General features: G+C 43.8%; 1 protein-coding gene across 2 annotated transcripts in view; it reads left to right on the top strand.

Annotated features, from left to right (window-relative positions):
• Positions 1 to 12,586, top strand: part of NSF (N-ethylmaleimide sensitive factor, vesicle fusing ATPase) — a 151,380-nt gene that overhangs the window by 17,436 nt on the left and 121,358 nt on the right. For both annotated transcript variants that reach the window (XM_049779079.1, XM_049779078.1), the window contains exons 2-4: positions 2,811 to 2,896; positions 6,371 to 6,470; positions 10,864 to 10,903. In XM_049779079.1, the coding sequence (XP_049635036.1) occupies positions 2,811 to 2,896; positions 6,371 to 6,470; positions 10,864 to 10,903 (226 nt within the window). The remainder of the gene's footprint in view (positions 1 to 2,810; positions 2,897 to 6,370; positions 6,471 to 10,863; positions 10,904 to 12,586) is intronic.

The following is a 12,586-nucleotide window of genomic DNA, read 5'->3' as shown; positions in this document are numbered from 1 at the left end:
CCCAAGTAACCTTGGCGTGTCCTTGGGTTCTTTGTCCTTTGGTTCTGCACATGGGTTCTTGTTGACCCATCAGTTCACTTGGCAGCAAACACAGAACTTTCCCTGTGTGCAAAGCTCTGTTCTTTCCTCAGGAACCACAAATGTAAGAGTTAGACACCCTCTTAGTTCCTGAGAACATACTGTTTTTGCAGTGCAAGCTGGAAACAGACCACCGAGCTCCACTCAGGTGCGTCAGTCAAAATTTTCCCGTCAGGTTAGTGGGGACTTCCACACTGAGGGGGTCTAGGAAGACCTAGAACAAAATCACAGTTGAGCTGAGAATTGTACGGTGAGCAGGAATTGGCTAGGTAAGGAATCCAGAAGGGAAAGGACTGGGGAAATAATACAGAAGGGGTCCTGGGTTTCAGCCCCAATACTGCTGATTACCCCATACGGTTTCTTGAGACTGCCAGGAGCAATTTCTGAGCACAGTGCCTGGATTTACCCCTGAGCGCTGCTGGGTGTGGCCCCAAAACCAAACCAAACCAACCAACCAAACAAAAACAAACTCAGGGACCTTAAATGATACTGAACCTGGGTAGGCCACCTGCCACACCAGTGCCCTACTCTAAATTTTCTTACCAGCCTTGGATTCTTTTTATTCCTATTAAAGTAGCCATTCAGTGTTCCACTTTCTAAGAAGCAAATAGGTTTGTTTATCATTGAAACTGTATCCTTTTTTTGCAAGACTAAAAGGCTATAACCCTGAGCTATGGAGCCAGCTGTGAGAGACTCTCCTTTTTGACACATCTTTTCTTCCAGAAGAGCATAACATGTAGTTCTTGATTTGTTTTATCTAATAACCCAGAACCATTAAAAGAAATATCTGTGGTTTGATCAGGCGGTGCTGAGATCTCTTCCACGCTAATTTGTTCTGATCTCTTCAGCTCCTTTGTGACTTTTAAATAGCTTTTGTCTGCAGTTAACAATGAAAGATTAATGCATCACCATATTCTTTCCCATTTGTCTTTTCAGCTCTTTTTAAAAATGTATTCGATGTTTGTAATGTATTGGGATTTGGTTTGTTTTGGGCCACAACCAATGGTGCTTAGCAGCTATTCCCTGCTGGTGCTCTGGGGTCTCCCCTAGCAGAGCTTCAAGGAATAACTTCATGATTTCTTTCTTGTTTTTCCTCTTAGGAATCTAGCAGTCTCTTTTTGTTTGGGGCCCACACCAGGTGATGCTCAGGGGTTACTCCTGTCTCTGTATTCAGGAATTGTTCCTGGCGGGCTTGGGGGATCAGAGGGGATGCTTGGGATTGAACCTGGTCAGTGCTTGTAAGGCAAGTGCCTTTTCTAAGCCATACTCTCTCTGGCCCTCCTCAACCAGCAGATTCAACACTTAACTAGCTTTGATCCTATTTAGCAAAGTGCTAGCTAGAATGAAGTGACTTTTTAATTTGATATTTTTTGGTTTTTGGGCCACACCTGGCAGCGCTCGGAAATCGCTCCTGGCAGGCTCGGGGGACCATTTGGATGCCTGGAATTGAACCCAGGGCCATTCTTGGTTGATCTTGTGCAAGGCAAACGCCTGCTGCTGTGCTATCTTGTAGGCCCAAATGAAGTGATTTTAACCATAAGTGGAAAAATTGTGAAAATGTATCTCATTGCCTGTTAGTAATTTTCTCTTTTTTTTTCTCTTTTCTTCCTCTCCATGCAAGATGCGCAGGCCCGTCAGGGCTACATCTGGCAGTGACTGTTTTAGTTTTATTATTTATTTCTTTTCTTGCATATTTGCAAGAAAAGTATGCAAGTATGTTGCATACATAGTTGCATATGTATGCATCAAATATGCATACAGTTGGGGCCAGAGCTATTGCAGTGGTAGGGTGTTTGCCTTGCACGCAACTGACCCAGGATGGATGGTTTCATTCCTGGCATCCCTTGTGGACCCCTGAGCCTGCTGGGAGCGATTTCTGAGTGCAGAGCCAGGAGTAACCCCTGATGGCCTCTGAGTGTGGCCCAAAAACCAAAAAAGAAAAAAAAAAGTATGTATATAGCTCTGTTTATGGTAACTTCCTGGCAGTACTAAGGGGTGTTGGGGATTGAACCTGGCATCAGCCACATGCAAGTCAAGTGCTGTACCTCATATTATCTCTCCAACCCCGGTTGCTATCTTCTTAAAACTATATGTCATAATTTATTTTGTTGAGGTATTTAGAAGATGACTTTTCTTTGTCTATATGAGGTGAGGTTCATAATGAGATATCTTAGGAAAAGGTATTCTTTCAGGATACATGTTATCAGTCTTACTGAATTTAATTTCACTAAATATCTGTGGTCTGAGATATTTTTCAATTAAATTAAAAGTAAAGTCAAATAAACTTGAGCCTCAGAGAGAACTTACTGGTAACTGTAGGGGACTTTGACTTGGCTGGTAGAGTTGTGTTTCAAAGCATGGAGTGTATCTTAGTATCTTGTTTTTTTCTTCGTGCCTTTTGCTCTCTCAGATCCATTTACTCTCATTAGCAGAGTTGTCCTGCATTAAACCAGTGAAGCAGTGAGAGTGTCTTCCTTCTAGTGTTTGTCTCTAATATCCCAGGGGTGGGTGATTTGGGGATCTGTGAGGGTGTCACGTGTGATGGGCTGTGATGGGCCACATGTGTGCCCAGGAATGGCAGGAAGTTTCCAGAAGAAAAGATTTAGCACAGAGGAATGTCAGCTGGGGCTCACAGAATATAGGTGTTGACAGCAAGCTCCATAGATGAGAGTCCAGAAGGTATGAAACATTTCTCAAGGTAAAAATCACATTTATTTCTAATCATTTTTTAGAGTATGCAAGCAGCCCGGTGCCCTACAGATGAACTGTCACTAACCAACTGCGCAGTTGTGAATGAAAAGGATTTCCAGTCTGGCCAGTGAGTATCTCACTTTCTTTTAACTTGCTGAGTACTTTATAAATGTGTGTGTGTGTCTGTGTCTGTGTGTCTGTGTGTCAATCACCTGGTGATGCTCAGGGGTTACTCCTGGCTATGTACTCAGAAATCGCTCCTGGCTTGGGGGACCATATGGGACGCTGGGGGATCGAACTACAGTCTGTCCTAGGTCAGCTGCTTGCAAGGCAAACGCCCTACCGCTATGCCACCACTCTGGCCCTTATTGAATGCAGCTTAACTTAGATATGAAGGGGAACTGGATCTATATAGTACGGCAGAGAGGACACTTACCTTGCATGTGGCCTACCCAGGTTCAGTCCTGTATGGTCCCGGGAGCACTGTCCCGGTATCCTGTCTGGTCTCCTGAGCACTGCCAGGAGTAATTCCTGAGCACAGAGCCAGGAGTAATTCCTGGGCACTGCCAGGTGTGACTCAAAACAAAAACAACAATAATGAGGGGAGAGAAAGAGAGGAAACACGTCTTTAAGAGAGAGTTCGGGCTTTTCCCAGTGGAGAAAACAAAGAGACATGGAAGCAAGCGAGATACATGTTCAAAGGAGAACATGGGCTTGAAGAGCAAGAGCCTCCATATTTTTGAGTAAAATCTTTGTTATTTTTTTGTTTGTGGGCCACACCTGGCAGTGCTCAGGGGACTTTCTGTGGTCCTATCATTTGAAGTGGGATCACAGCCACAGCTGCATCCTCAGCAAGAGCTTTAATCCCTGAACTGTCTCCACATTATTTTTCATTCTTTTTGCAAGGCTGGAAACGAAAGAGATGAATGTTATATAGTTCAGTTCTTACTATGTCAAACTTTGATACATACTTTTAAAAATGGTGCATATTTTTTTGTTTGTTTGATATTTGGTCCACAGCCAGCTGTGCTGCGGGGTTGTTCTTGGCTCTGCACTCAGGAATTATTCCTGGCAGTTTGGCTATAATAGATGCCAGGGGTCAAACCTAGATAAGCTGCACACAAGGCAAAAGCCTTACCCACTTTACTATTTCTCTGGCTCCTAAACATTTTTTAATATAAATCGTGGTATAATCATTAAGGTTTTGACTGTGGAATCAAAATGGGTGAATCCTGGTTCTGCCAATGATAATCTGAATGACCAGGAATAAATTATTTTCTCGCTCTGTGCTCCTCTGTCCTCCATCTTAAGATGGGGAGGCTGATAAAAAATCTTCCTCTATGTATTGTAAGGATTGGGTAACACAGTTAAAATACTTTCAACAGTGCCTAGTTTTTAGTAAGCCTTTAAAACATATTAGCCGTTTGATCTTTTTTACTGTGGCAAGCTTAGAAACATGAAAATTGGAAGCACAAAAATGTAGAATCTTCATTGCAATTTGGCTCTCATTTATTTGAATTAGTTTTTATCATGGCTGCTAGAATTTTTGAACACTCTGTTACCAATCAAGGGCTCTATAGCCCCTGAAGCTGGTGAAGGGAGGTGGAGAGAGGCTGCATACAGGCACGCAGAGCAGTGAGGAGGCAGAACCACACCCTAAGGCTCTTGCATTGACCTGAAGGCCTGGCCCAGAATCTCAAGGAGTGACCTCTTGCCCCTTGAAGGGTTACTGGGGAGGATTTTTTCCTCCACCCCATAAAAACAATCAGTGCTGGATAGGAACAATAGCACAGAAGATCAGGTGCTTGCCTTTCGAACACCCAACCCGTGTTCAATTCCTGGCATCCCATTTGGTCCCCTTAACACCACCAGGAATAATTCTTGAGTGCAGAGCCAGGAGTAACCTTTGAACATTATTGGGTGTGGCCTAAATTAAAAAATCAGTGATTATTTATAACACTCCTTTACACATGTTAGGAATGCAGTGTACTTATGATGGAGTTATTTTGAATATGTTTTTAATATCACAGTATTATAGTGTTGTAAAATGCTGTATTACAGACTCTAACTCTGTCTCATACACATTCATTGATTATTTTCTGGTGTAGGAGATTATCACAAGAAGACTGATTTTGGGTCAGAGTAATAGTACGGGGGTAAGGAGTTTGCCTTGCATGTGATTGACTCTGGTTCCATTCAGAACCACATATGATCCCTTGAGTACTGCTGGGACTGACCCTGAATACAGCCAGGAGTAAGCCCTAAGCACTCCAGGGTGTGGCTCCTTGCCTCCATATAAGGGTGACTATATAGAAAAATATATATTTATATTTATTTTGTTTGTTATATTTATATTATATATTACAAATATATAAATATATATTTATTTTATATATATTTATATTAACATATATTTTGGTTTTGGGACCACATTCAGTGACGCTCAAGAGTTACTCTTGGTAGGCTCAGGGGACCATATGGGATGCTGGGGATCGAACCCGGGTGTGTTCCAGGTTGGTTGCATGCAAGGCAAATGCCTTACCGCTGTGCTATCACTCTGGCCCCAGAATAATTATATTTTAACTATTTATGGGTAACTTTTTTTTGTTGTCTTTTGGGTTATACTCAGCAGGCTAAGGACTTATTCCTGTCTTGGGGCTCAAGGATCAATTCTCGTGAACTCGAGTACCATATGGGATGCCAGGGATTGAATCTAGGTCAGCTGTGTGCAAGGCCATTGCCCTAGCCACTGCACTATTGCTACAGCTCTTTTTTTTTTTCTTCCGGGTCACACCCATTTGATGCTCGGTTACTCCTGGCTAAGCGCTCAGAAATCGCCCCTGGCTTGGGGGGACCATATGGGACGCTGGGGGATCGAACCGCGGTCCTTCCTTGGCTAGCGCTTACAAGGCAGACACCTTACCTCTAGTGCCACCTCGCCGGCCCCTGCTACAGCCCCTTTTTACTGGTAACTTCTGAGCTGGGCAAATAAGCTCCAAATGCATCAAAATAGTAAACACTTAGTTATGTATTATTAGTAGTCAATGTATTTTGGTTTTATAACATTTAAATTCCTACCATCTTTTAAATTTTGCAGGTTGTTCTTATTTCAACCTGTTGTAGGAATCAGGAAGAAATTGATCGAATATTCTTAAAAACTAAGTTTTGGTTTTGTTTTCTTTCTTTTTATGTTTTTGTTTTGGAACCACACCCTGCAGTGCTCTTGTAAAATCTGGCTCAGCACTCAAGGATCCAGCACAGGTCGGCAGCATGCAAGGCAAATGCTCTACTTACTGTACTAGATCTCCCGCCTCTCAGGCACTCTTAAGTGTTCTAGTTTGCTCACTTCATGATGAATGTCATGGAGTCAGTGTTTTGTACCTTTCCTTGCTTGGTCCTAATTCTGCTCTGTGATGCCTCTTTTTCCTGTAACGTGTTTAGGTGCACTGGATTGGGAATGAAATTATTGATCTGGATTCTCTCTGGGCTCTGATTTTTATCACTTGGTGGTCCTCCAGTTGTTGCAAAGGAACAGGCTTGGAAACGATTCCTCTCTCCTTCTCCCTGAGCATGCAGTGCTAACTCAGCTTCTGTCTTTCAGGCATGTGATAGTGAGGACTTCACCCAATCACAGGTACACATTCACCCTGAGGACCCATCCATCTGTGGTTCCAGGGAGCATCGCCTTCAGCTTACCTCAGGTAACATGGGGGAGCTTTTCTCTTTAGCATCTTAAGAATGAATTCATTGAAGGTGCATATACCTCAACATGTGTATTGATTTGCAAAGGAGAACATCGAGGTTTGCGGATAGAGTGATAGTACAGTAGGTAGGGTGTTTGCCTTGCATGTTGCCAACCTGGGTTTGAGTCTCCTGATCTACATGGTCCCCCAAGCACTGCCAGGAGTAACCCTTGAGAACACCTGATCTGACTAAAAGCCAAATAAGAAATACCACTTATTTGTATAATTGATATAGAATATTAATTATTTTATTTTATTTTTTTCTTTTGAAGGGGGACATACCTAATGGTCCTAGGGGGTTATTCCTGGCTCTCTATTTAGGACACTCCTGGCTCTGGTCCCTAATAATAATGACTTTATTTATTTTTAATTATTTTGGGTTTTGGGCCACACTTTGCTCTTCGCTCGAAATTACTCCTGTCAGGCTGGGGGACCATATGGGATGCCAGAGAGCAAACCTTGGGTCCATCCCGATTGGCCTCATGCAAGGCAAACACCCTACTGCTGTGCTATCTTTCTGGCCCCAATAATAATAATAATAGTAATAATAATAATAATGATTTTAAAAGGCAGTGATGAGGGCTAGAGAGATAGCACAGCGGTAGGGCATTTACCTTGTATGCAGCAGACCAGGAGGGACCTGGTTTGATTCCCGGCATCCCAGATGGTCTCCAGTCAGGCCATGGGTGATTTCTGAGTGCAGAACCAGGAGTAACCCCTGAGCGCCACTGGGTGTGGACCCAAAACCAATTAATCAATCAAGTTAAAAAAAAAAAGGCAGGACTGGAGAGATAGCATGGAGGCAGGGCGTTTGCCTTGCATACAGAAGGACAGTGGCTTGAATCCTGGCATTCCAAATGGTCCCCTGAGCCTGCCAGGAGCAACTTCTGAGCGTAGAGCCAGAAGTAACCCCTGAGCACTGCCAGGTGTGACCCTCCACCCCCCCCCCCAAAAAAAGGGCAATGTTATTAGGTTAAAAGTACTGTTTCTTAGGTGGGGCCATATGGCTCTTTTGTGTGGGCCAGGAGATTCTAAAGGGCCAAAGGTGCAAACTGTAAATGGGAGTCTTCGACATAAGACCAGGGAGCCAACCAGTAGGACAGAGGGGGCCATAGTACAGAAACAAGGTCGGAAGGGACCTCCATCAGCAGAAGCGGAGAAACCTTAGACTGCAGACTGTGGTCTGAGTCACTTTCTCATACACTCAGCCTGGTTTAGGGAGCTGTCTTTAGTCACTACAGGGCTTTCTTACAGTTGGAACTGTTGGGGCTTCTGTGGCAGGAAGATTGCTGAGCCCTTCCCAGGTCCAGAGCATGGAGACTAGAAGCTCTGCTAGTACCAGGCTTCCCCTACCCGCCTTTGCTGCTGATCCCACAGCTGCCAGCACCAACAATGCAGCTTCCACTTCCTTCTGGTTTGCTAATAAGCTTTGATTGACTCCCCTGGGGTTTAGAGAAAGCGATTTAGCACTCCTTAGGGAACTACTCAAGACTGCTTGAATCATCCAGCTGTTCTGGGGCATTTCCTCTCACACCACTCTACCCTTTCTTCACTCAAAGGGCCCTGAATCTTCGATCAAATTATCAGATTCCTAAACTTTCTGCTCTTGTTTTATAGATCAAGGTTGGAGGTGCCTCTGAGTTCCCAGCTTTTACAGGGTATTTTAGTGGTTGGAAATGGGATTTCTGATTATTTTTCTTGTCTTTCCACTTTTAAACAACAACAAAATTCACCATCATTTACTATAGAAAAGTACTATTATAAATTGCCTTTACACATATTAGCTTCTTTTTTCTGTTGTTGTTTTTGGGCCACACATGGTAACACTTAGGGGTTACTTCTAGCTCTGCGCTCAGAAATCACTTCTGGCTATGGGGATCATATGGGAGGCCAGGGGATCGAACCGCAGTTTGTCCTAGTTTGTCCTAGCAAGTGCAAGGCAAATGTCCCACTGCTTGCACCACTGATCTGCCAGACCCTAGCCTTTTTTTTTTTTTTTTAATTCTTGGGCCACAATCTGTGATGCTCAGGTTACTCCTGGCTTTGCACTCAGGAATCTTGGCCGGCTTTGGGGCCCAGAGGGGATGCTGGGGATGGAACCTGGGTCAGCCATGTATAATGCAAATGCCCTACCTGCAGTATTATCTCTCCAGTGCCAAAATAGCTTCTTTACTTCTCAAAACACTGCTGTAAGGTAGATACGGTTATCAGAGGTCGTCTTTAGAGTAGAAATGTAGAACTTTGTGTGGCTCTTATGATCTCCCAGTTTGGGTGTCTACAAAGGAGGCTGTGAAGGTGGTTTTGAAGGTGATCAGAAGTGGAATGAGGTGTTACAAAGGGAGGAGGTAGAGAGCAGAGGAAGGGGGAGAGAGGAGCTAAAAGAAAAAAAGCCCTTGGTGTTGCACAGTTTGGACCAACATCTTAACTACCCACCATGAAATCCGTGATGTGCAGAGGAATAGACAAGCTTGATTTTCAGCCCAAAATTGTTTTTCTCGCTGTTCTCTGGGGAGCTGTCAATAGTTGCTAATTTTGAACTTTATACCAAGCCAGCCCCCAGTTTCTGCCTGAACACAATCTGGCCTGCCCCTGTACATCTTGCCATTGTGACCAGACAGTTTTTGGAAGAAGCTCAAGTCTGCTTGCAAATGCCTGAAAATCCTTTGGCTGCTATTCAGAGCAGACGTAACCAAAAATAAAGGTGATTTGAATCCCTGCTTGGGTTTCGGGACAGATTATCTGGCAAGTTTCTATGTCATTTTGATGGGTTGAATATATATGTTTGTGTGTACATATACATATATATGTATGTATATATATTCAATATTTATCATTTGGCTTTTTGGCTACACTTGGTGATGTTTAGGGGTTACTCTTGGCTCTGCACGCAGAAATTACTCCGGGCAGGCTCAGGTGACCATATGGGGTGCCGGGTATCAAACCTGGGTTGGATGCATGCAAGACAGATGCTTGTCCCACTGCCATATCACGCTGGTCCCTGAATATATCTTTCTATACAACATATATATATATATATTTATATATATTTTATAAAATCAGTATTTAATGAACCATACTAGATTTAGAACCCTGAAGTATTACCTGAGATAGCAGATACCGTCAGAAACATTATATTGTGGAAAACAGCAGCTCACTTGGGGGCAAATTTTCCTTTAAAAATGCATGGTGTAGGGCTGGAGTGATAGTACAGTGGTAGGGTGTTTGCCTTGCACGATACCAACCCAGGATGGACTTGGGTTTGATCCCCAGCATCCCATATGATCCCCGAGCCTGGCAGGAGTAATTTCTGAGCACAGAGCCAGGAGTAAGCCCTGAGTACTGCTGGGTGTGACCCAAAAGACAAAAAAACAAAACAAAACATGGTATGTATGTTTGGGACAATATTCAGATACAAACTATAGCCTGCCTATTTCCTCAGTCACTGAAATATTCCACAGACTGGGGGCCTTAGAAGGACAGAAATTAATTCTTTTCTAATTTCTGGGGCTACAGATCTGAAACCCAGTTGTCAAAAGGGCACTCTGTTCTCTCTGAAAGTATTCAGGGAGAGTCTGTTCTGTTCTGTTCTGTGCTTAGTGTCTGGCCTTGCTGACAGGTTTACTCTTCATGACTGGTGAAGTATCACCTCATCACCTGGTAACCTTCTCTCAGTTATGAGGACACCGTCCCTGGGTGGCACAAGTGTACAGTGGTTAAGGTGCTTGCCTTGTACTCAGACAGCTCTGTTCCATTCCCAGTATCCAGTATGGTCCCTGCCAGTAGTGATAACTGAGCACAGAACCAGGAGTAAGCCTTGAGTAATGCTGGGCATGGACATCTGAAGGAGAGAGAAAATAAAAAAGGACACCAGTCAGTACTGGCTAAGGGCCACCCCATGTCAGTGTGACCTTAGCAGCTTGATGGCTGCCTCAAGGGCCATGTTTCTTTTTTTTTTTTTTTTTTTTTTTTGGTTTTTTGGGCCACACCCGTTGACGCTCAGGGGTTACTCCTGGCTATGCGCTCAGAAGTTGCTCCTGGCTTGGGGGACCATATGGGACACCGGGGGATCGAACCGCGGTCCGTCCAAGGCTAGCGCAGGCAAGGCAGGCACCTTACCTCTTGCGCCACCGCCCGGCCCCGTGGGGGCCATGTTTCTAAATGCTATCGTGGACAGAAGTCTGGACACAAAGGTACCAACATGCATTTAGATGGAGGGTAGCCCAGGAAATTAGTATTCTCAGCACTTTGATGCTGGTTTCTGCAGTTCCTTGATGGTCCTCTCCCCTCGTTTCTCTAATTTTGGTTGATTTAATATTAAGTGCCTTTTCTTTTTTCCCCTTTTATTTTACAGAGAAAATGGGCTGGACTTTCTATTGGACAAGAAATAGATGGTAGGTATATATTTTTTGTACTTTGAAGGCAGATTTTCTTCATGATTTTTTCATAGTATGTCATTCTATACAATTTTGTGTTTCTGGTTGTAAGACTATGTATACCCTATTACTACTTGTTAGATCTGTGAAAACGGAACATAAATAATCATGGTACTTAAGTTCCTCCCATCTTATCTGCCTACTATTCATCCTGAAAATTAAAATAGAATGATGTGGGGCCGGAGAGATAGCATGGAGGTAAGACGTTTGCCTTTCATGCAGAAGGTCATCAATTCAAATCCCGGTGTCCCATATGGTCCCCCGTGCCTGCCAGGAGCAATTTCTGAGCATGAAGCCAGGAGTAACCCTTGAGCATTGCCAGGTGTGACCCAAAAACCACAAAAAAAAAAAAAATAGAATGATGTAAGAATATGCAAATATTCATAACTTATGAAATATTTAAGGTCGTTATATGCACAGACATTACCAATAGGAGCTCTGTGCAAAAGTGCTAAGATGGAACAGGAATGGATGTAATGCCAGAGATAGTACAGTGGGTAGGATGTTTGCTTTGTACTAGGACTGTTTATCTTTTTTTTTTTTTTTTTCGGTGTTTGGACCACACCTGTTTGACGCTCAGGGGTTACTCCTGGCTAAGCGCTCAGAAATGGGGGGACCATAGGACGCGGTCCTTCTTGGCTAGCATTTGCAAGGCAGACACCTTACCTCTAGCGCCACCTTCCCAGCCCCAGGACTGTTTATCTTGATTGTAAAAGTTCTTTAAAAACTAGGACTGGGGCCCGGAGAGATAGCACAGTGGTAAGGCGTTTGCCTTGCAAGCAGCCAACCCAGGACCAACACTGGTTCAAATCCCAGCATCTCATATGGTCTCCCAAGCCAATTTCTGAGCGCATAGCCAGGAGTAATCCCTGAGCGTCACTGGGTGTGGCCCCCCCCCCCAAAAAAAAAAGAGTTAAACCGAGGAAATTGGAACAATGATAAAGCCCAGTGGTTGAGTGGGACTAATATTGAAGTAAGCCTGAGTTGAAGATTAGATCAGAGGACCTAAGTGCTGTGGATTGTTGATCATGTAGGCACAAAGCAGGGTCGGTGATGGCAGACCTTAAGAAAGATCTACAAGGAGTGGCATAAAAGGGAGTGCTGACTGAGGATCAGTAGCTCTGTCTGTGGTATTGAAATCTTGGACAAGTCAGTGGTTTTAGTCTGAGGGACTCGTGAGAAAATCTTAATTCTCCTCTCCGTCTAGAAGTGCCATATTTTAAATAATCTTACGTAGTTTATTTATTGAAAGCACTCTCCATAAATTTGTGTTTTGCTTATATAATGTATTAGTCTCTGACACTAAACTATTAGCCGGAAGCTAAGCAGGTTCTGAGCCCTGTGCTCTCAAAATGCTCCTTGAGGGACAGGGTGCTCCTGCCCCTCGCAATGGGCCACGGCGCTGACCATGGTGCTGACCTTGGTGCTGTCCGTGGTGCTGCCCTGATCTCCTGAAACTTACAGTTTGGTCTTTTCTGTTTAGGAACTTTGATTTCATACTAAAGTACACTTTAAAACAATAGTCAGTACTCATGATATTTTCATATAATTACTCATATTTCTTGGAATCAAAATGCTGGGGCTTGAGCTATATAGGACAATGGATAGGGAAGGGTATACTTGCCTACATGCGGCTGACCC

The sequence above is a fragment of the Suncus etruscus genome, chromosome 1, assembly GCF_024139225.1.
Source record: "Suncus etruscus isolate mSunEtr1 chromosome 1, mSunEtr1.pri.cur, whole genome shotgun sequence".
NCBI classification, from domain to species: domain Eukaryota; kingdom Metazoa; phylum Chordata; class Mammalia; order Eulipotyphla; family Soricidae; genus Suncus; species Suncus etruscus.
This window is presented reverse-complemented; position numbering and strand designations above follow the sequence as displayed.